We start from the raw sequence: 21534 nt of genomic DNA, 5'->3' as shown, positions 1-21534 counted from the left end.
AGCTTTAGTTTACGAGTATAAAATTTGGCCATGTTAACGTAACTAGTTTAAATAAATATTTTCTTCATAGACTAAGTGTTAGTGATATTCCCACACATTCATTGTTGGGTTGAGCTTTGACTATTTGAACCTTATTTGTAGAATATGTGTTTTCTGACTTCATAATTGTAATGAAGTTTACCTTTCATTTAGGATTTAGCCATCTGGATTTTTACAAACTAATCTACTTCCTTAATTTGAGCAATGCTTTCTTCTTTCATTCTTCGAGCCTATCTTTCTCTTTAAATCAATATAAGAATATAAATGCTTTAAATAGTTTATCTCTTTTAAGGTTCTTTGACAAAATATGAGTCGAAAAGTCCTTGTTTAAAATTTGGAAATGATGTTTTTAGTTTAAAGTTTCAAGAGTAATCAAATATGTTTCTCCTATTTTGTTTGAGTAGTTTTAGTTCGGGACTGCTGAATGGCTGGCATATTATGCAAATTCATTTTTTTTGTTACCTCCAATTCCTAAAATTTAGTTTGTTTAATTTCCAATCCTTAGTTAAGAGTGCAAACCTCAGCTAAATGCTATCCTAAACTTGAATAATCAAGCATAAAGTGTTATGTGTCCTACATTCACTTTCATGTCTATTTCGTCACTTTCATTTGTATGGAGTATGTGTCAAAATCAGTTTTTTTTTTCTTTTTCTTTTACGAACCTGTGTAGCAATAGGTTTTAAAGTCAGTCGAACCAATTAATGAACAAAGAGAATAGCAAGCTATGAATCTGTTTTGGTCACAGTAATGAATGTTTATTAGTTTCCTCTTTTTATTTTTATGAATGTTGATATGTCAAGTTGTGTTTGATTGCTTTTAAAGTCCCGGAAACTTGAATCGTTTGTCACTAATCTTTATTTCCCCTTCTTTACATGTACACGTTGGAGCAAATGGAGTCTTAATTCAGGACTCTCTCACAATGTAGTCTCGAAATGAGACTCGGCGCTATTGCTATACCCATGCATGGATTCGATGCGTCCCATACTCTTTAATCACAACACTCGGCGAGAAACAAGCGAAATCGCTAATCGCTTGAGGCTGTCTTTGACATCTTTATCGTTTTCTCTTCTCCCCTTTCCTCATCATTCATTTTATTTCACCCTTTGTTTTCATGATTGCTAATTTATCTGTATGTTGGATTTGTCTGTGGTTTGAAAGTATGTGTGTAACTTATGATTCACGTAGGATTAGAATGGGTAGATTTTATCATTTAGGATTACCGCTCTGAACATTAAGTACTTATTTTCACCATATAGAGTGCATCATTCATATAATAATATCTTAAAACTTTGTTAGTTATAAGTTATCTTTTTTCTCAAAGCTATATTCTTAAATTTTAAGCCTCAATTAATTAACCTAAGTTTGGCCGGATAACCGTAGTTAACGGATTCTAAAGGATGCCTAACCCCTTCCCTTTAGGATAATATAGAACCCTTACCTAGAATCATACTGATTAAGCAGACTATTAATGGAGGTTTAGTTAGCTTTACTTTAGTTAATAAATTAGGTGTCCTAATTCACCATTAAACTAATTAGGTGGCGACTCCTTAAAACAAAGCAATTTAAGAATCACCAATATGTTGTACTCTAATTTAACCCGGTTAAAATGGGGTATAACATTGCAAATTCTCAATATTTATTCCCACTGGTCCACAAAAATACTTCCCGATGGCTTGAGCTGTTGGTGAGTGTAAAAAGACATGGGAGGTATCTTCCACTTCTGGATGTTGACAACAATAGCATCTGGAAGGGAATTGGTGTCTCCATTTCTTCAACTTATCATCCAGTGGTAGCTTGAACTTCCAAAATCTCCACATAAAAAAAGATATCTTTATTGGTAGTCCTTTAATCCACATTTGCTTATACAAATTACTGAGATCTTTTCTTTGTCTGAGCAATTAAAATGCAGACCCAACTGTGAATTTCCCCCTCGAATCTAACTTCCAGAAAGCCTTATCTGCTTGGCCATTTTCATCTGGTGGATTAATGTGCTGCACAATATGGTCTGCTAGATCCTCAGGAAGGATTCTTCTTAGCAACTGTTCATCCCATTGCCCCACTTCTGCAGTTTCTTTTACAAAGATGATTGTGGGATCACACTCAAAATCTGGTGGAGTAATATAGTATAGGGCTCCCAGTCCTGTCCAATTATCAAACCAAAAATAAGAATTACCTTATTGAAGCTTCCACCATATCTCATGTTCCATCTCATCTCTGTGTTTAATCATTTTCTTCCACACATAAGTACCTGATCTGCTAGGGGCTATCACAACATGAAACTTCTTTAAGTACTTATTACTCATGAAAGTTCTCCATAAGGATTGTTTGGTTCTCATGTTCCACCACAGTTTAGCAAAGAGGGCTTTAGATATATCTTGTAGGCTTCTGAACCCCATTCCACCTTCTTCTTGTGGATGACATAAGGTTGTCCAAGTTGCCCAGTGCTTACTTGAGTTTCCCACAGAGTTTCTCCAAAAGAACTTAGCAAACAATCTATGAATCTGAGCAAGTACACCACTAGGAGGGTCACAAGCGGATAGTAGGTGTATAGGCATGCTCTGTAAAACAAGTTTAATCAGTGTTGTCCTTCCTCCAATAGATAATAACTTACCAGTCCATGAGCTCAGTCTATTCTGAATCTTCTCTATTATTTTCTTGTAGTGAGTGTTCATTCTTCTCCCATAGTAAATCCAAATATGTGAATGGAAAATCCTTTTCAGGAATCTGAGTGACAGAAAATACCAACTCCTTAATGTTATGAGATGTCAAATGATGCATATAAACAACACTTTTCTGCTTGTTGATCTTCTGACCACTCACCTTCTCATAATTACTCAAAGTCTTCATCACTAATCTCACAGACTGTTCATTAGCAGAGGTGAAAATGATAGTATCATCTGCATATGCCAAATGATTGACATATGGACTCCATTTTGGCATCCCATATTCCTTGTAATCAGCCTCAGTATGCAGTGCATTCAGAGCCCTAGACAAACATTCTGCAGCCAAAATGAATAAAGTAGGGGATAATGGATCTCCTTGCTTTACTCCTCTAGATGATTTGAAAAAACCATGAGGTTGCCCATTAATCAGAATGGAATACCAATTAGTTGAGATAACTCTAAATACCAGATCAATAGTAAATTCACCAAACCCCATTCTCCTCAGGACTTTAGTTAGAAATAACCATGATACCCTGTCATAAGCCTTTGCCATGTCAAGCTTAATGACAACATTGGCAGGTTTTCCTCTAATCCTAATATCATGTACAATTTCCTGAGCCAACAGAATGTTTTCTACAATACTCCTGCCTTTAACAAATCCTGATTGCTAAGGTGAAATGATCTCAGGCAGTAGATGTATCAATCTTTCATGAATGATTCTTGAGATAACTTTGCTAGTGATATTACTCAAGCTAATTGGCCTCATATCAGAAAATGTATTAATTTCTTTCTTCTTTGGTATCAAAACCAAATTGGTACAAGTTACATACCTTGGGAGTTTATTCCCACAGAAGAAAGATCTCACCATGTTCACCAAGTCATTTGCGATAATTTCCCAACAAGCTTGGAAAAATCTTCCTGTGAAACCATCAGGACCCCCTGCACTGTCTCCATTTAAACCAAAAACTGCTCTTTTCACCTCTGCTTCATCTGGCATTTCATAGAGCTGTTGATTTTGTTCTTCTATAACCATTTTAGGAATCTTATCAAGCATAGAGAAATCTGTAGGAATATTTTCCTCTTTGAATTGGTCAAATAAAAATCTGATTGCTTCCTGCGCAATCTCCTCTTCAGTGTCCAGCCATGTACCTGTATGATATTGAATTCTCTGTAATTGCAGCTTCCTTCTCTTTCCATTGACATGAGCATGAAAGAATTTTGTGTTCCTATCTCCATCCTGAAACCACTGCATCCCTGCTTTTTGTCTCCAAAATTTTTCTTCAATAGCATAAAACCTGATCAGATCAGCTTGTACCCTTTGTAGCCTTTCCCTGTTAAGCCCTGTAGGATTCTGTTCAAATTCCTGCTCATGCACCTGCACCACTTCCTCCAGAGTTGCAATTTGCTTGAAGATATAACCATAAGTGTCCCTACTCCACTTAGAGAGAGCTCTTCCCACTTTTTTTTTTAACTTATTATGAAAGTTAAAGAAGGGGTCTGAGCCATAAGATTCCACCCAATTTTCTTTGACTACATCTATAAAAGATTCATACTCCACCCAAAAATTAAGAAACCAGTAAAGGAGAGTGGTCTACTGTTTGCTCTCATATTTACCAGCAAAGGAGAGTGGTCAGAACCTTGTTTAATGAGATGCTCTACCTCCAAATTAGGAAAACAGTTCTGCAGAGCCTGATTTCCCAAACATCTGTCCAATATTTTGAATATACAAGCCTCATCAGATCTCCCATTCCACCATGTGAACATACTTCCAGTAAAACCAAGATCCATCAGTTGGAAAATGTCTATACATTGTCTAAAATCCTCTGTTTCTGCAAACTGTACAGGAAGACCCCCAAATTTCTCAATGTCATCTGTAATGACATTAAAATCCCCACCCATAAGCCATGGGATGGTGATGTGTGAAGATATGTCATATATATCCTCCCATAAAGCTATTCTCCCACTTCTATTAGTACTCGCATAAACAACTATAAGCACCAACTCCTGCCCATCACCCAAATGAGTGAATCTATAAGATAACAGTTGTTCTGTATCCCTCATTATTTCTACTTGAATTTATGCATCCACAAAAATCCAAATCTTCCCATTCATATTATGCCATGCTGTCCCATATTTAACCACAATTTGTACATATCAATATGTCTAACATGCTGGAAAGGTTCCAGTAAGGCAACATAATTAAAATGTTTCTGTCTATGCAATAGTACTACCCTCTCAAAGGCCTGTTGAGTGTTTACAGACCTTATATTCCATATTAATGAGCTATTCATTGAGAAACTCCTTTAGAATAGGCCTTCCTTGTTTGTACTCCTCCCACTGTCTTGGGAGGAACACTTTTATCCCTTGCCTTGTGACCCTTTTTAGTTTTTGTCAAGTGTTTAGGGAAAATATCTCCTTTATTGTTGCCCTCCATTAAATCAGAACTAATAGTTTCACCTGCTTCCTCCCTTCCAATATCTATTTTATTCTGATTCACTTCTTCTTGTGTTGTGTTTTCATGATCTTTGGCTACCAGTTGAGACTTATGATTTCCTGAACTTGCCTGCTTTTCTATGTCTGTATCTTTGCTGTTTTGATCTTTCTGATCCCTTGCTTGTGTTTCCCTTTCATTATTTTGTGTCCCGGATTCCTTATTTTGTTCCTTATTTGCAGATGATGCTGTATCTCCTTCACCCATATTGTTTGCATCAAGTGGCTCTTCAGGTAAGTCCTTCATTTGATCCACTTGTTGTCCAGCTGATTCCACTTGCTGATATGAGCTTGAATTAACACTGTCTTGTACTTCTATGGGTTGAAATACGTCTTGGCCTTCAGGAATCTGTTTGTTATCATCTTCTTTTTTGTTAGCATTTTTCACGATATCTGTAATTGTTCTTTCTGAATCTTGTATGGCTATCTCCTCTGACTGATTATCCCCTACCCCTTTCTCCTTCTTATTATCTTGCTCTTGTCTGCTATCTATTTTTCCCTGCTCCTTCACAGCTTTGTTATTTTCTGTCTGTTTCCCAAAGGCAGCATCCACCCATGGCCTAGCTGTCTCTTTAACAGGATTGCTACTATGTGTGCTTCCTTCTTGTGTTTCATTTTGATTTTCTTGTTCCTCCTCCAAGTCCACCAAAATGTTAAATTTGTTGCATGTAACAGTGACTGTTGTTTCTTTCTGTTTGCTATGATTTGCACTTCCCTTCTCAGCATTGAAGTTTCTGTTATCTTTGATGGGATTCCAATTTCACAAATTTCCTAACACTCTTCCACCTGCCAACACTCTAGCAGAATAATTGTACAAATTATTGTATCCTCTATAATTGTATTTCCCATAATTCTTTTTCCCTTCATATCCTTGTTGGTTTCCCTCCTCTTGCTTTTGTTTGCCTTTATTATTAGCCTGCTTTTTATTATGTTGCTCATCTGCTTGTAATCTCTTGGCCTTTTTTGCTTCAGTTTCTTTATCCTCTTGAAGATCTTTGTTGTTTTCCTTACTATTGTGCACTTCATCAGAGCTTTTCTGAAGTTTTGTCTTGTCATTCTCCTTTGGCATTTCCTCCCTTTCATTGTCATATTAAGCAAGCTCTGGATTTATAATTCTACAATCATACTCATCATGCCCCTGTAATTTACATTCCTTGCAATACTTAGGAAGTTAATCATAATGAATCTGAACATTAACAGTCCTTATTGCTCCTGTTTTTTCATTTTCAATATCCATCCTCACTGTTTTGGGTAAATCCGCTAACAAATCTACTAAAACCTTGACCCTAGCACAACTAGGTCTAGTCTTGTTGATCGTAGCCATATCCAATTGTATAGGAATACCCACTGCAGATGCAATTGAAAAAAGAGTTTCCTTCACAAAGTATGTAGGCAATAAATTTGGGAAGGAAATCCATGCCATTGTCTTTGATGTTTCTTCATTAACCTTGAAATTCGAATCATAGATCAGTGGTCTCATTTGGTACGAGTATCCCTCTCTATCTTGAATGTAGTATACAGGCTTTGAAGTGAAATTCACAAAGTCTTCAAAAAGACTTAATCTGATAAGCACATGGCGGTTTCTTAAAAAACCTGTTCTACACTCACCTTTTGTTCCACATTGTGCAGGGATTATCAAACGAAGTTGTTCAATATCTGGCTGGCCATATGAGAACTTCCCTACCGCAGCATACTGAAGATTTTCAATGACATTCATCTGATCAACTTCTGCTTCAGTGTATTTAATGTATGGCACCCCATGTAGGAAAGTTACTGGTTTCATTGGAATTTGGGGCAGTGATTTTATCTGACTATGTAATGAATCATTCAAGGTTTTTGGTTTGAACAGATCTGAATATTGTAATGGATTAGGATTGGTATTTGGAACAGTCGTAGTTAGTGAGGGTTGGCCAACCTCCATCGTGGACTGGCCAGCGGCCATGGAGGCCATGTTCGCCAAGCTTGAGATCTATGTATTAGGGTTGTGCATGAAAATAGGGGGTGAGAGATCAACCGCCTCCACTCTCTGGTCCGTTGGTTGAGATTTTATTATTCTTGTACTAAATGTTTAATAGCTTTTTATCTAAGTGAGCATCATAGGCATCTTCATAATGCTTTATAATTCAATCGCTCATTTGATCTCTATAATTTGAATTTGAATGTATTTGTATTTGCACTTATGTAATTATTAATGTGATAGTGATATGTTTTTCTTAAAATCAATTTTAGAGGTAGTCCAGAGAGATATAAAGGTAATTATGATGAGTAAAACTCTGTTGGAAATAGTCGTTGGGAAGTGAAGGATGAAGATGCTGATATGATATGATAGTGAGAAGGTCTTATACATAATCTTTCAAAAAAGTTTGTAATATACATAGAGTAGAGAAGCGGTAGAACTGATGATCACATGGGTTGATATAGATCATTACAATTTAAATAAAAGAAGATAACTCTGTCAAGATCTCTTCCGTATTATTTTGTGTTTTTCTTTATCTTATTTTTAATCTATTTTATTTAACAACAACAATTATTATTTGAATCCGTAATAAATTATAATTGATTATATGAATTCTCAATGTCCGTGTCTCTCTATTTAAGCTTATCTAAATAAAACAATGAAAAATTATGTACACACTAAATTTAAAATCCCTAATGAAAGGAAAAGATATGTTAGATATCTATGTATATATCATATGTACCATGGAAAAACCGTGTAAAATTTGTTAAACACATGCACATAAAAGATTTGTTTTTTTGGAATTCATTACTTTCTTTAATATTTCTTTTTGAGAAAACTATAAAAATAAAGTTTCATTTGTGTAACAAGTGATAAAAACTAAGACTTAGTTAATAATAAACAGGTTGAAATTTAAAAATTAATCTGTCTTGATGTCTAAAAATAATTTTTAAGATATCTATTATATTCAGATATTAAAAAGGATTATTTCGTAATTTGGACAAATGCACTAGTTTAAATATTGTGTCCGGAGATAGTGAGTGTTCTCCTGTTTGCATTACATGCTGAATCAAAGAGAGCAAATATTGTAGTAGTTACTACAGATTGTTGTTTCCACTACTTTGTAGCAAATGACTTCGTGTATATCATCAGATTTCTCATAGTTTCGCAAAATTATTTTTTCTCTAGTGCAAGGGGTATCATAGGAGTGGGTTCCTGAGGACTTATAAATTATTATGTATGTCAATAGGGGTAATTTGGTTTGGGTTTTAGGAAATATAATATACACATATCAGCATAAATTTAATATTTTTTTGGGATTTCAGGAAATTTGATCTTTACATAAAAATCGATATTTCAACTATCCTTATGCGTGCGGCTGAATGCAAGTACTCTACTCATTCCAGTAATCCCCAACACTTGACCAAAACTATCCAAGTCAAATGGCTTCCACCCCCTCCACATCATTATAAACTTAATAGGGTTGCTGCCTACAGCTATAATAATAACAATGGCGGCCTTGGAGGTTTAGTTGGCGACACTCATGTGTTTACCCCCAAAAAGGGTACAGTTGAATTTGTTATTGGTTTAAAGGATATGTGAATTGATTTGTGATACAAACACCTAATTTTTGACATCTCGTAATTTATTTTAATTACTTAGAGTCCTTTGATGATAAATAAAATGAACTATGCACCTTAAAGGGTTTAAATAATTTCTATAAATTCTTAAGTCAATATTTTACTCCTTTAAATTGGTAAAAGATATTTATGACATCATAAATTATTTAGAAATTAATTGGTACCTTTTATGACATTTATGAGGTATTTGTTAGATTTAATCAAAAGAAAAGAGGGCATTTTGTTTAAAAAACAATAATCATTTATTTAATTGTTTAAATTGTCAAAAATCAAAATTAGCAAATACTTTATTCCCTTCAATTCAAGGAGCTTGAGTAATTTAAGTAATTAACCATTTCGTCCCTTAATCCCTAATTTTGTATAAGGATAGTTTGTCAAAATTATTTATAATTGTCTACAAATGTTTTAATTAATCAATTAGGTGGTCATTATTGCAAATTGATTTTTAATTATTTAATTATTTTGTTAGGGCCACAATTAAATTAACCAATTCATGGTTTAAGGAAATTGGGGTCATTTTTGTAAAATTAGCCTCTTAATGGCCTTAATTGAAATAACCAAATTCATTGGCTCAAATTAATTAAGGTCATTAATGCAATTTAATTTTAAAATTTGTTAATTAGGCCAAATATGGTCATAATTGAAATAATCAGTTAGATTAAAATCATTTGGGGCCATATTCCCAAAATTGAGCCCATTTACACAGTTGGCCACTTTTAAAATTATTTAATAGGTTAACTATGTCCTATTTTTTTTTTATAATTAAAGTATTATTACCAATAATCAATATTTTCATTTTTGTCTGTTTATTAAATTATCTACTTACTCTATATACATGTGTATACATTAGGTGTATATATATATATATATATATATATATATATATATAGACACACACACACACACACATCATATACAAAAAAAAGGGCCAGTCTTATTTTCAAGACTTGGACCGAGTTGTTACACCTTGAAAATTCCATGTCGTCGTGTAGTAAATGAACCAATGCGAGCTTAAGGGTAACAGGAAGTTCTTAAGACTATAAGACGAATAATTAGTGGTCTTAGAATGCGTACGTTAAGATTTTGAAGTTATGTGAATTGATGAAATAAGGATTGATACAGACAAGTGAAGTATAAGTGGGGTTTAGGAAAGGTCTCGTAAATTATTGCGTCAAGAATTTTTTGGTAAGGCCTTGAGGGAGAGTTATAGGGATGTTTAGATCATTAATGAAGAATTAAACAAGTGTTAAGAAGGTTGTATAAGGATTGGAGATCAAACGAAACGAAGAGGACAACTTCGGAAAAACTGTGAGTTACACGACCACATTATACGGCCCGTGGAATTTTATACGGACCGTATAACCCAACAGCAACAATGTTTTCCAAGGTGGTGAACCACGGACACTTATACGGACCGTATAAGTGGTCCGTATAAGTCCCGACGGGCTGAGTATTTCCAAGTATTTAAATGTGATCCCACCTCATTATATTCATTCTCCTCACTTCTCCACCTCTCTCCAAACTTCTAGAATATTCCATACATGTCATTTTCAAGAATACAAGGGGAAATCAAAGGTTAATACCATAAATTCAAGTGAATAGAGTGCAAGGAAGCTCTTTGGAGTTGCTAGAGTCAAGAAATCCCTTGGAAGTGGAAGCTAGGGTTTTATTCAAGTGAAGTAGTGCCACCCAAATCCCGTTCCTCCGCATTCAAAGGTGAGTTTCATGATTATTCCATGTTGTTTAAGGTATTGAAAAGTTGAAACACTTGGATTATGAAAGAAGATGGAAAATGGATCACAAAAGATGAGATTAGTGGCAATTGTGAATAGTAGATTAATATGAATCATGAATATTGATATGTTCTAATTGTAATTACGTTATGAATGATGTTAAGAGCATGAGAGAAACATTAGATGAGAATGAATGTAATGTGGTAGTATGATTATGATTATGGATGACCTTGAGAGGAAATTGTAGGATAATGATGAATTTGACTAAAGTCATTGATGATGGTACTATGAATGTTATTATTGACGTTTGGGAGTTGAAATATGATATGGGGAAAGTTGTATAAACAAAGGAAATGCTGCCCAATTTTCTTTAACTTTAGTAAGCACGTTCAAGTAATCGATTAGCTAATGTTAATGCGAATTCTCTTGAAGGTAGAAACGTGGGCATTGAAGGAGAACAAGCAAGCGATAGATTAGTAAACAAAAAAGGTATGTGAAGCTAGTCCTTTATTTCTAAGGCATGAATCCTATGGCATGATTTTTCCTTCCTCTCCATGATTCTCGTACATTCCGGAAAACTAAGAGTCTATGTTCATGAATAGCCATATGAGATAAGAGATATATTATGAGCCAAATAATTATGATGATGAGTTTAAGTCTAAAGATTCTAGAGTTCATGATATGGTTTTCCTACAAAGTTAATGATGTCGTTCATTGTATGCACTCACCTTATATACTATTTCCTTCAAGGTGAGGTAGAATACTTATAAATGCTCCATAATGGAATCGGGGGTTCACGACCTTATGTCACCCCGATAGAGTATAATTGTCTTAAGTTTCCAGTCATGCATTATGGTAATAGAGTGATGAGAATATGATAAGTCTGTGATATGTACATGATGCTATCACACCGCGCCTACATGGCCGAGCATACACCGCTAGGCGGGCAGCGTATACACCATGTCCAGATGGCATGGGCAGACATCACTAGTGGGCGGCATGAGATGATACCTTGGACGCGGGAGGCCTGGACGCAGGCTAATGATTATCACACCGTACCTATATGGACGGGTAACTTATACATTTATGCATACATGATATGATGATGATTATGAAGTAAGCTAACATGCATTATTTCTTTTATAATTGACAGTCAGATACAGTTGCTCCTTATTTGATGCTTCCTTTATCTCATTGACGTATTATTGTTACTTATGCCTCTCATACTCAGTACAATGTTCGTACTGACGTCCGTTTTCTTTGGACGCTGTGTTCATGCCCACAGGTAGACAGGGAGGTGATTCGGACTCGTAGAAGTCATCAGCAGATCCACAGGAGCACTCCATTATTCTGGAGGTGCTATTTGGTTGATTCTTTTGTGTGTATATATATATGTGTGTGTGTGTGTGTGTGTGTGTGTGTATGTATGTATTTTGGGCACGACGAGGTCTTATCCCGTCCTTATGTTTAGTACTCTAGTAGAGGCTCGTAGATACGCAGATGTGGTTTATATGGTCTCACGATGTTACTATTGCATATGTATATATTATTTTGATAGCCGAAAGGCTTATGTATATAAAAGTATTTATGTTTTCAAATGAAAAATGGTTGTCTTATGATTAAGAGTTTATGAATGGTAAAGAAGTGCATAATGATTATGATGAGTAACAGAATGAGTGGTACTCGGTGGTTAGCCCCGGGTACCCGTCATGGCCCCTAGTCGGGTCGTGACAAAAGTGGTATCAGAGCAGTTCAGTCCTAGAAAGTGTCTACGAGTCGTGTCTAGTAGAGTCTTGTTTATGGTGTGTTGCGCGCCACATTAATAAACAAGAGGCTACAGGGCATTTAGGAAAAATGACCATCTTTCATCTTAAGAGATCGTGCAATAGAGCTGTATTATAAGATCTTTTCCTGCCTAATAGTGTGCTATGATTTCAGAAATGCCGCCAAAAGGAAAAGCTACAGCTGCCCAGAAGGGCAAGACTACGATGAAAAGGCAGGTAGAAAGAGATCCGCCAATGAATGTAGAAGAGGGCGAGTCACATAATGAGGCCCCATCTAGTACTTCCTCCACCCCGCCCAATGTAGAAGAACAAGGAGGAGCTTCAGCTCCAGTTCCTCCACCGGTTTCTTCGGGTCAACAAATGACCGAGGCTATCCATTTATTGACGCAGTTAGTTGCTGCCCTGGCACAGCGGCAGACTGCGGGTTCAAGTGATAGGGCAGCTAGTACCTGAGCCCGTGACTTCATGAGTTTGAATCCTCCGGAGTTTTTCGGGTCAAAGCCGGATGAAGACCCGCAAGGTTTTATTGATGAGATGCTGAGAACATTGAGGATTATTCATGCCTCTGAAACTGAATCTGTGAAGTTGGCATCTTATAGACTCCGAGATGTGGCGGTATTGTGGTACAATAATTGGCTAGCATCAAGAAAAGAAAATGCGCCTCCTCCCGTGTGGCAAGAATTTATAGATGCTTTCATCCGCCACTATTTGCCACCCGAAGTCTGCCGAGCTAGAGTGGATAGGTTCTTAAATTTAAAGCAAGGAAATATGAGTGCTCGGATATATAGCCTTCAGTTTAATTCATTGGCTAGATATGCCCCGACTATGGTGGCCGATATGGGAGATAGGGTACACAGGTTTGTGAGTGGCTTAGGGCCACATTTATTTAAGGATTGTTTGACGGCTTCGTTGCAAGATGGGATGGATATTTCCTGAATACAAGCCCATGCCCAGAATTTAGAAGGACAACAACCTCCGCAAATGGGTGATCGTGATCTGGATAGAAGACAAAGCAAGAGGGCCAGATCTATGGGGGCAGGAATCGCTTATAGAGGGGGATCAAGACAGACACATTCTAGACACTCAGGCCAGTCGGTGACTAGTGCACCTCCACGATTTACGGGTAGGAGATTTGATCGCTCTTTTCGCCCAGGACAGGGTCAGAGTTCGAGGGCCTCAGATTCTCAGTTTGGGGGAGATTATAGCCAGAGGAGACCCCAGTACCGCGATGCAGCCATTGCGGTAGACTACATTCCGGACAGTGTCGCCAAGGTTCAGATGCTTGTTCTGCCTGCGGCCAGGTTGGGCATATGATGCGAGATTGCCCGTCGATGAGTGGTAGAGTTGGGGTTCAGCCCACAGGATCAGTGGCTGGTTCATCTTCAGTGCGCCTGGTAGGGCAGACTCCCCAGATGTCAGCAGGTCGAGGTAGAGGCAGAGGGGGAGCATCTACTTCAGGTGCCGCTCAGTCCCGTGTGTATGCTTTAGCCGGACGACAGGATCTTGAGTCCTTCATGGATGTGGTTACAGGTACATTATCCATATTTTCCCACGATGTATAAGCATTGATAGATCCGGGTTCTACCTTATCTTATATTACTCAGTATGTTGCTGGTCGTATTGGGGTGAAACCTGAGCCAATAAAACCTTTTGAGGTATCTACTCCGGTTGGTGATCCTGTGATAGCTAGACAAGTGTATAAAAACTGTATAATTGTGATATGCTACCGCAAGACTAAAGGTGATTTAATTGAGCTGGAAATGTTAGATTTCGATGTGATTATGGGTATGGATTGGTTGGCCTCATGTTATGCTAATGGTGATTGCCGAATGAAAGTGGTTCGATTTCAATTTCCGGGGGAGCCCGTGTTGGAATGGAAGGGTAATACATCATCTCCAAGAGGTAGGTTTATTTCCTACCTTAAAGCAAGAAAGATAATATCTAAAGGCTATATTTATCACCTAGTCCGAGTTCATGATACCAAAGCAGAGTCGCCAACTTTCCGATCCGTTCCGGTAGTGAATGAATTTCCGGATGTATTTCCAGATGAACTTCCAGGCCTTCCTCCAGAAAGAGAGATTGATTTCGCCATTGATGTGTTACCGGACACCAAACCTATTTCCATTCCTCCTTATCGAATGGCTCCGGCAGAATTGAAGGAGCTAAAGGCACAGTTGAAAGATTTGCTTGAGAAGGGGTTTATTAGACCCATTTCATCGCCGTGAGGAGCACCAGTCTTGTTCGTGAGAAAGAAAGATGGTTCCCTACGAATGTGTATCGATTATAGGCAGCTGAATAAGGTGATAACAAAGAACAAATATCCTCTCCCAAGGATTGATGATTTGTTTGATCAACTACAGGGTGCCAAGTGGTTTTCTAAAATAGACTTGAGGTCGGGTTATCATCAAGTGAGAGTTAGAGAAGAAGATATTCCCAAAACAGCTTTCAAGTTCAATCTTGTCCACAGCTGCACTTTAAAAAGGTAACATTTTATCTTGTTGCTTATTTTTGTTATATTTCAGTAGCTTTGTTATGTGACAATGGTCTGTTTGATATTAGTTGCGTTGTTAGATTGTCTTAGGTTTAATTACTGGTAATGTGCTGTTCTAAATAATGCTTAAGATTCATTAAATGTTTGGAAATACGAATTACTTTCTTATCTCCATAAAGGACATGCTTAACCTTAATATTGGTTGTTAATATGTGTAACACCCTGTATCGTTAGAGTTCTAGTGGAAAAACTGAAGGTTTGAACGTTTTCCGAAAATGGTTGACATGCCTACTTAGGGAAACCATAAATCCTTGATTACTTGGGAATTTGGGAAAGTACCCTCAATGAAAGTTGTAGTACGTAGAAATACCTTTCGAACGATATAAGGACCAGGACAATCAGAGATCGGATCAAGGAGATATGATCGTCTCAATATGGCTAATAGTAAGGCACTTAAAATTCTATAGAATCGGCTAAGTTTTCGATACGTCTGCCTTCTAGTCGAATTTTGTGAAAATCCGTTGGGAATTTGAGGAAGCTTAAAACGTGAAAGTTGTATCCCTTTGAAATAGCTTTCCAACGGTGTATTTTGAAGCCCAAACAGAACTGTGTACAAGAAGTGATGTCCATTTTACCGAACACTGTGCAGAATCGACACAGGTCCGTTGAGAGGGCGCGTGCGCTGGCCCCGCGTCGGGCGCCGATTGCACAAAAACCCCCTCTCAGTATATTGACCTGCAGACAGTCGTGTGCTGCATGTGCATCGCGGGCCCATCGCATAACAGGTCTGGTTTCGGGTCAAAAATCGGGATTTCGCATTTTAAGTTATATTTAAGCTTGAGGTTTATTTCCCTAACACCCCTAGTCATGAAAAATCACCCTAAAGTCAGAGGGAACAAGTTCTAAGCCTCAAGAACCCTCCAAGGTAAGTTTTATCATGATTCTAGATTGAATTCAAGTCCCTAGTCTCTTTCTAACTTGAGTAAACCCTTCTAATCGATAGAATTGTGAGTGGAACATTATTGTTGGGCGTGGAAACCCTAGAACTCGAATTCTAGAGGATTGAACGTCAAAAAGGTAATGCTTCTACACTCTAATCATTCATAATAGTGAATTGATGAGTTCTTGGGAGAATAGTAAATGGGTTTAGTAAAGAGAATTACACGAACTATAGTAGGGTTTTGGATTGTTGACTTGAGATTGTTATAATCATATGGGTGATGGAGAATGATGTTAATTACACCCAATTGAGATTGTAGAATCACCTAGAAGTAATAGAATGGGAATTGGGTGAAGAAATCACCATTAATAGAGATTGTGGAGCTTTATGCCCACTAAGTATTTGATAAAATGCTTAGATGACTAAAAGATGCTAATATAGAATCCCTTTGACTTGTATTGATATAGATCAGAGTTGAAAGGGTTGACGAACATTGTATTACGCTCAAAGGATGGAATTAAGGTATATGAGGCTAACTATCTACGTTAGGGAATGTTCATGATTCTCCCTACGCCTCATTCTTCATACTTGTTAGTAATTTGACTCAACATACAGTTTAGCCCTAGTTTCATGATATGTGGTAGAACTGTTATCTTCTAGGGTTGCAGTTACAGAATTCATTCATGGTTGTCAATTTGAATATCATGAACTCAGCACGTAATCTTTATAGACTTATGTATTGTTACCACATGAGTCTCAGTCTAGAAATTCAGTATGCTCAGAAACAATCAGTGTTTTCAATTCAGTCCAACATGTCTATTTCAGTTCAGCATTGTTCATTGTTATTATGGTCTCAGTCCTTATTAATTAACCATAATTAAACATATGTGATTTTGCCCAAGGGCACAATATAGTCTTGTATATACGTATACATGGCCGAGGCCATTGACTGACGCACTACTAGGCCGAGGCCATAGCGTGCATTTATTATTGGGCCGAGGCCCCACATATACAAACACAGATAACACAGATGATTCAGATACAGAGCAGGGAGTATTCATATCTCTACTTCCTTGCTATTACAGTTAAAATTATCAGTTTCAGTTCTAGTATTTTATTGCTTCAGTTGCTTTACATACCAGTACAATTCAAATGTGCTGATGTCCCTTTTTATTGCTTGGGGGCCTGCATCTTGCAATGCAGGTAACGACACACAGGTTGACGATCTAGCTACTTAGGAGTGTTCGTATCAGCTACTGTGGTGAGCCCCAGTTTCTTTCGGGGCGATATCAGTCATGCAGTTGTTACAACTTTCTAGACAGTTACCTTTTTGTATTCATTAGAGGCTTCATAGACACAGTTCAGACAGTCATATATTTGTTATGCTATCCTTGTAGACAGTTATACTCAGTCGTTCAGTTGTTTTGGTTTAGCCATGTTGGCTACTTTCAGATATATTCAGATTGTCTAAGTATTTCCGCATTATGATTTCAGTCAGACCTTTAGTATATCAACATGTGTTTAGTTGTTTCCACATTCAGTTATATTTTTTATATCACATGTTGATTCAGCCAGCTAGTTTGTTCGCTCGGTCACATGCAGTCAGGTACCGGGTGCCGTGTTACGTCCAGGCCCAGGTTCGGGGCGTGACAATATGGACTGAATGTGTGAGCCTAGATAAGTTTTTTGATGTTTCTCCATAGATAGAGATGTACAGATTGGTGTATGCTTTATTAGATGTTGAAGTTCCTGTTTGGCTGCTCAATCCTTAAACATGACAAAATATGATTACATGATTAATAATAGTAGTTTTAGTGAACTTCTAGACTAATGTTAATCTTATTTGAATGTGAGAGATTGCTAAAGTATTGTGATGATCTATCTTGAGTAGTCTAGGGTAGTTGATAGCTTTCTTAATGAGATTGTGTAAATTTGAATCTTCAATCTGCTTTCCTGAGTCTATATATTTTGTTATTAATTAGTGGTATGAGTCATGATTGGGTAAAGACAAGGATCATAAGTGGACTGAAACAAGCTTAAAAAGTCTAGGCAAACTTGTGTGAGTTTTATGATATGGTCAAGGCACTAGAGTAAGATTAGATGTGGTCTGATTGCATTTGATTAGATGGGGTCTGATTGCATTTGAATAGGTTTAAGTACACCTAAGTCTGTTTAAAGATGTCTGGATTAGCCTAAAATGAATTGAGTGGCTTTATCTTATATATTGAAGGTGGATACAAAACAAATATCCCTCTAGAACATGATATAGGTGTCTTAAAAGGAAGATTGGGAATAAGGTGTATTTGTTTGGTATAGTGTGCTCTCAGATGGTCCACTAGAGGCTGATGTTGGCTTGTGAAACTGTAAAATCATCTAAGAAGAGTTAGGATACTTAGATACCCCTAAAATAATTGTGTGACATGATTGTTTGTCTTGATCTTTGTGTCACCAGACCCTTCACCCTTCAATATATGATCCATGTTTGAGTCTTTAAAGGGGTCCAATGACACTGAAATAGTAATTGAATCCTAATATGCTCTTTGGCTATTAAAAATAAATCATCAATCAGTGAGAAGGAACTATTTGAGTCTAAGGATTGGTGTTCAGTCTAAACTTAAGCTTATAATTATTAAGATGTTCAAATCTTTTCAAAGAGGTAATGTCTAAAAGAAATTCAAAATAGTTTTCATAGTTGAGACCCTAGGTTGAATGAATTGAAATTATTAACTTGTGTGGTCAACTAGGTGTTTAAATGGAATTTGATATAAAGACAGTGTCAAACTAACCTTAACCACAAGGTCTTAGTGGTTGTCACTGGGCATGAGGATAAGGTAAAGGGTTGAGGTTGCCTTGGGAGAGTAAAGGGTGATCTTAGGCATGAACTGGAGGTAATGACCAGTGGGGCCTTTGTCCCCTTTTTACTGAAAGTAAGACTCAGGAAAGGGATGACGAGGTGATGACCTCACCCTACCCTATTTCTTTTTCAGGACCCCGAGGTTCCCTTTTTCTTCTAAACTTCATTCCCATGACATGGGAATCACAGAGGTCTTATAATTGGTTAAGAGGAGTTTACCAGGCCCGAGGGGAATCCTTGAGATTTTATGCAATTAAAACCAAGTAAAAATAAAGTGTAAGGGTCTTTCCCATTCTCTGCCATAATTAAAGGGATTAAAAACTGCTATATTGACTAAAGTTCTTGGAATAAGTCATTTATCAGGACCTGGATCCATGTTTCAGAGTCCAAACTTGTTTGATTTGTGTTGTTTAAGAATGAATATGTTCAATAAAAACATGTATGATATATTTATGCTTGACCTGTCGGTGTTATTGCCCTAGCCATAGTTTGAGTCTAGAAAGAGGACATTTTAGGTAATATAAAATTGGTGGGAACTCTTGCTTTTGAAATTGAATATTTAGGCCTTCCTATGCATTATGGTGTAACTTGGATTAAGGAGATAAGGTTGTACTTTGTTTAATGAGGTATGTCTCTATATGGTTGGTGTATTTTAAGTTATATCATGTTTAGAACCAAGGGATGAAATGACAAAATACTGAGTCTGTGTTAAATAATGAACAAGTGACAAGCTAGAATTAGTTTAATGTTGTTGTTTGAGGATGTTGTGAGTACTCTTAAACAGCTTGTGAACCACTTAGCATAGGGTAGTCTTTTCAAAGACACCTCAAACAGAGGGCAGGGAAGAGTCAAGATTAGCTTGATTCATAGTACCTACCCTCCAAATGAGGGGTGTCATGACACAGCCTATGAACTATGGGGGGCATTCTTGTCATGGAAAATGAACTTGTCTGAATGTCTAAAGGAACTTAGGAAATTAGGAAGAATAAATTGGTTGTCTCAATAAGGTGATTTTGCTTTCTTTCTAAGGGAAATGGATTAGTTTGAAGCTATTGGAAATAAGTGTTCTTTTTTAAGAAGTTAAGAAAATTTTGAGTCACAAAGAGTTACTTGAATCTTGTGTCATTCCTCTTTTCTATAAGGCCCTGTAGTAAAAATAACTGCTCCAGTCTTTTTTACTTAAGTGGAAATTCACATGAAACTTTGCTATATACATGCTGTTACTGTTGTTGATTAAAATAAAGGCTCATCCATGTGTGTTCTCTGGGAATCTAAATTTGCTCAGTTTCAACTCATTTAGTGTTGTCTTTAATTAAGATTTCCTGGTGTTCCAACCTTTCTTTGTGATCATAAGTTGTAATGTGGTAGGATGTTTCTTTTTACCTGCATCTCTCTATTGTGCTTTGTTATTGCATTAATTAATGCTCCCACTTGTTGTTGTGAGGACTGCTAATATGTGAAGCCTGGTAAATCATTCATCTGATAAGTATAGGGATTAAGTTAGACTTGAACTAGCTTTGGTTTTATATTTGGACTTGTTCTAAGGAATAATGACTAATTAGGTGAAAAAAGATGATCTTGAGTCTAAAATTCACACACAAAGAGTATGAATATACATAGAATATGCATAGGTTAATGAAAAGGAAGAGGGATATACATATAGTATACACTTGATATACACATCACATGTGTATATCATAGTATACTATGTGTATATAAGAGAACGGGTCAGTTATAGACAAGATGTATACATGGATAAAGGGGATAGACACCTCACTGAAGCCTTAAACTTTCAAAATGCATTTTCCTTTAAAAAGCAGTTGGACTCAGCCCAATTCAAGTTTAATTAGAAATGGGCCAGTTTTCATTAAACCCTAAAGGTAAAGGAAAAAAGGATGATTTTCGTTTGGTTCATTTATTGATTAAGTGTTTTGAAGTTGTTATGTTATTTTTCATATCATTACATTGCCATATCTGTCTTAGTCTCCTTATTATGACATTGAGTTTATTTTTAGTATTGTTTGTAATTAAATTACTTCCATACGTGATGATGCTTGTGCACAATTATGGGGCTCTGATTGTATCCTATGGAAACACTAGTTTGGGGAGTTGGGTCTTAGCCATTCCCCGATGTCCAGCTATGCTTGGGGTTCATGATACTCTTTGGAACTTGTGCGGCATTGGGAATACGAGTGGTGACAACATTTTCCCTTGCATGGCATGAGTCTCAAATTAGTAAGGCCAATAGCATACAATCGAGTGCCTTAATTGTGTACCTTGTAACAAATTTGATACATATATATGTGTGTATAATTATACAAGTGATAGGTTCAGTAAATATAGACTAACCTGGGTCCTTTTTCTTTTTCCTCCTCTCACTGCATGGCCATTTGGGCCGAAGTGCAGCCACTCTATTGGGCCAAAGGCCCAATAGGAAAATTCCTTCAAAGATTTATTGAGTCCGAGAAAGGAAAGGGAAGCTAGTATATATTGAAGGCAAGGGAAGCTAGTATATATTGAAGGCCCAGTCATGGGTGAAAATGACATTAGCCTAACCATGGGTGAAAATGATTAAGTAGGGGTTTGGTACATCCCTAGTCTATCCTTCCTCCGTTTATTTATTTTTCTAGTTTTATCAAAATGTTGTATTGTATTTGTATTTGTAAAATAACTCACGCTATTATTGGAATCATTATGGTTTGAACTAGACATCTTAGGCAAACGGTACATACGCCGTTTAGTTCGACTTTAGGTCCCCCCACGATTTTAAAAACCAGGCTTATTACAAATGATTTGTTTTGAAAGAGTAAACATGGCTAAGTAGGTAAAAACAGTGAAAAAAAATGAAAAGGTTTACCTCATTATGAAATATTGTTGCCATTTTCCTAAACAAAGAAAAACCAAGTTTGACGTTTTTCTTTTTTAACCAAAAGAATGTTTTCT

General features: G+C 36.8%; 1 protein-coding gene across 1 annotated transcript; it reads right to left on the bottom strand.

The window, feature by feature from the left end:
• Window positions 1–1937: 1937 nt before the first annotated feature.
• Window positions 1938–4763, bottom strand: LOC132628686 (uncharacterized). The gene is made up of 5 exons (XM_060344453.1): window positions 4277–4763; window positions 3568–4160; window positions 2959–3369; window positions 2288–2597; window positions 1938–2146 (listed from the first exon to the last, which is right to left on the bottom strand). Exons 1-5 carry the CDS (start codon window positions 4761–4763, stop codon window positions 1938–1940), a joined length of 2010 nt encoding a protein of 669 aa, XP_060200436.1.
• Between the last annotated feature and the right edge of the window lie 16771 nt (window positions 4764–21534).

The sequence above is a fragment of the Lycium barbarum genome, chromosome 2 (genome assembly GCF_019175385.1).
Source record: "Lycium barbarum isolate Lr01 chromosome 2, ASM1917538v2, whole genome shotgun sequence".
NCBI lineage: Eukaryota > Viridiplantae > Streptophyta > Magnoliopsida > Solanales > Solanaceae > Lycium > Lycium barbarum.
The sequence above is the reverse complement of the archived record's forward strand: the minus strand, read 5'-3'. Positions and strand labels throughout refer to the sequence as shown.

Excerpts from the sequence above, each read along its gene's own strand:
- LOC132628686 (XM_060344453.1), bottom strand. The coding sequence starts at position 4,763 with ATGAGGGATACAGAACAACTGTTATCTTATAGATTCACTCATTTGGGT. Across the intron at positions 3,370-3,567 it reads CAAATGACTTGGTGAACATG|CAATCAGGATTTGTTAAAGG; the intron begins GTGAGATCTTTC and ends ATTTCACCTTAG. Across the intron at positions 2,147-2,287 it reads GATAGCCCCTAGCAGATCAG|ATTTTGAGTGTGATCCCACA; the intron begins GTACTTATGTGT and ends TTACTCCACCAG.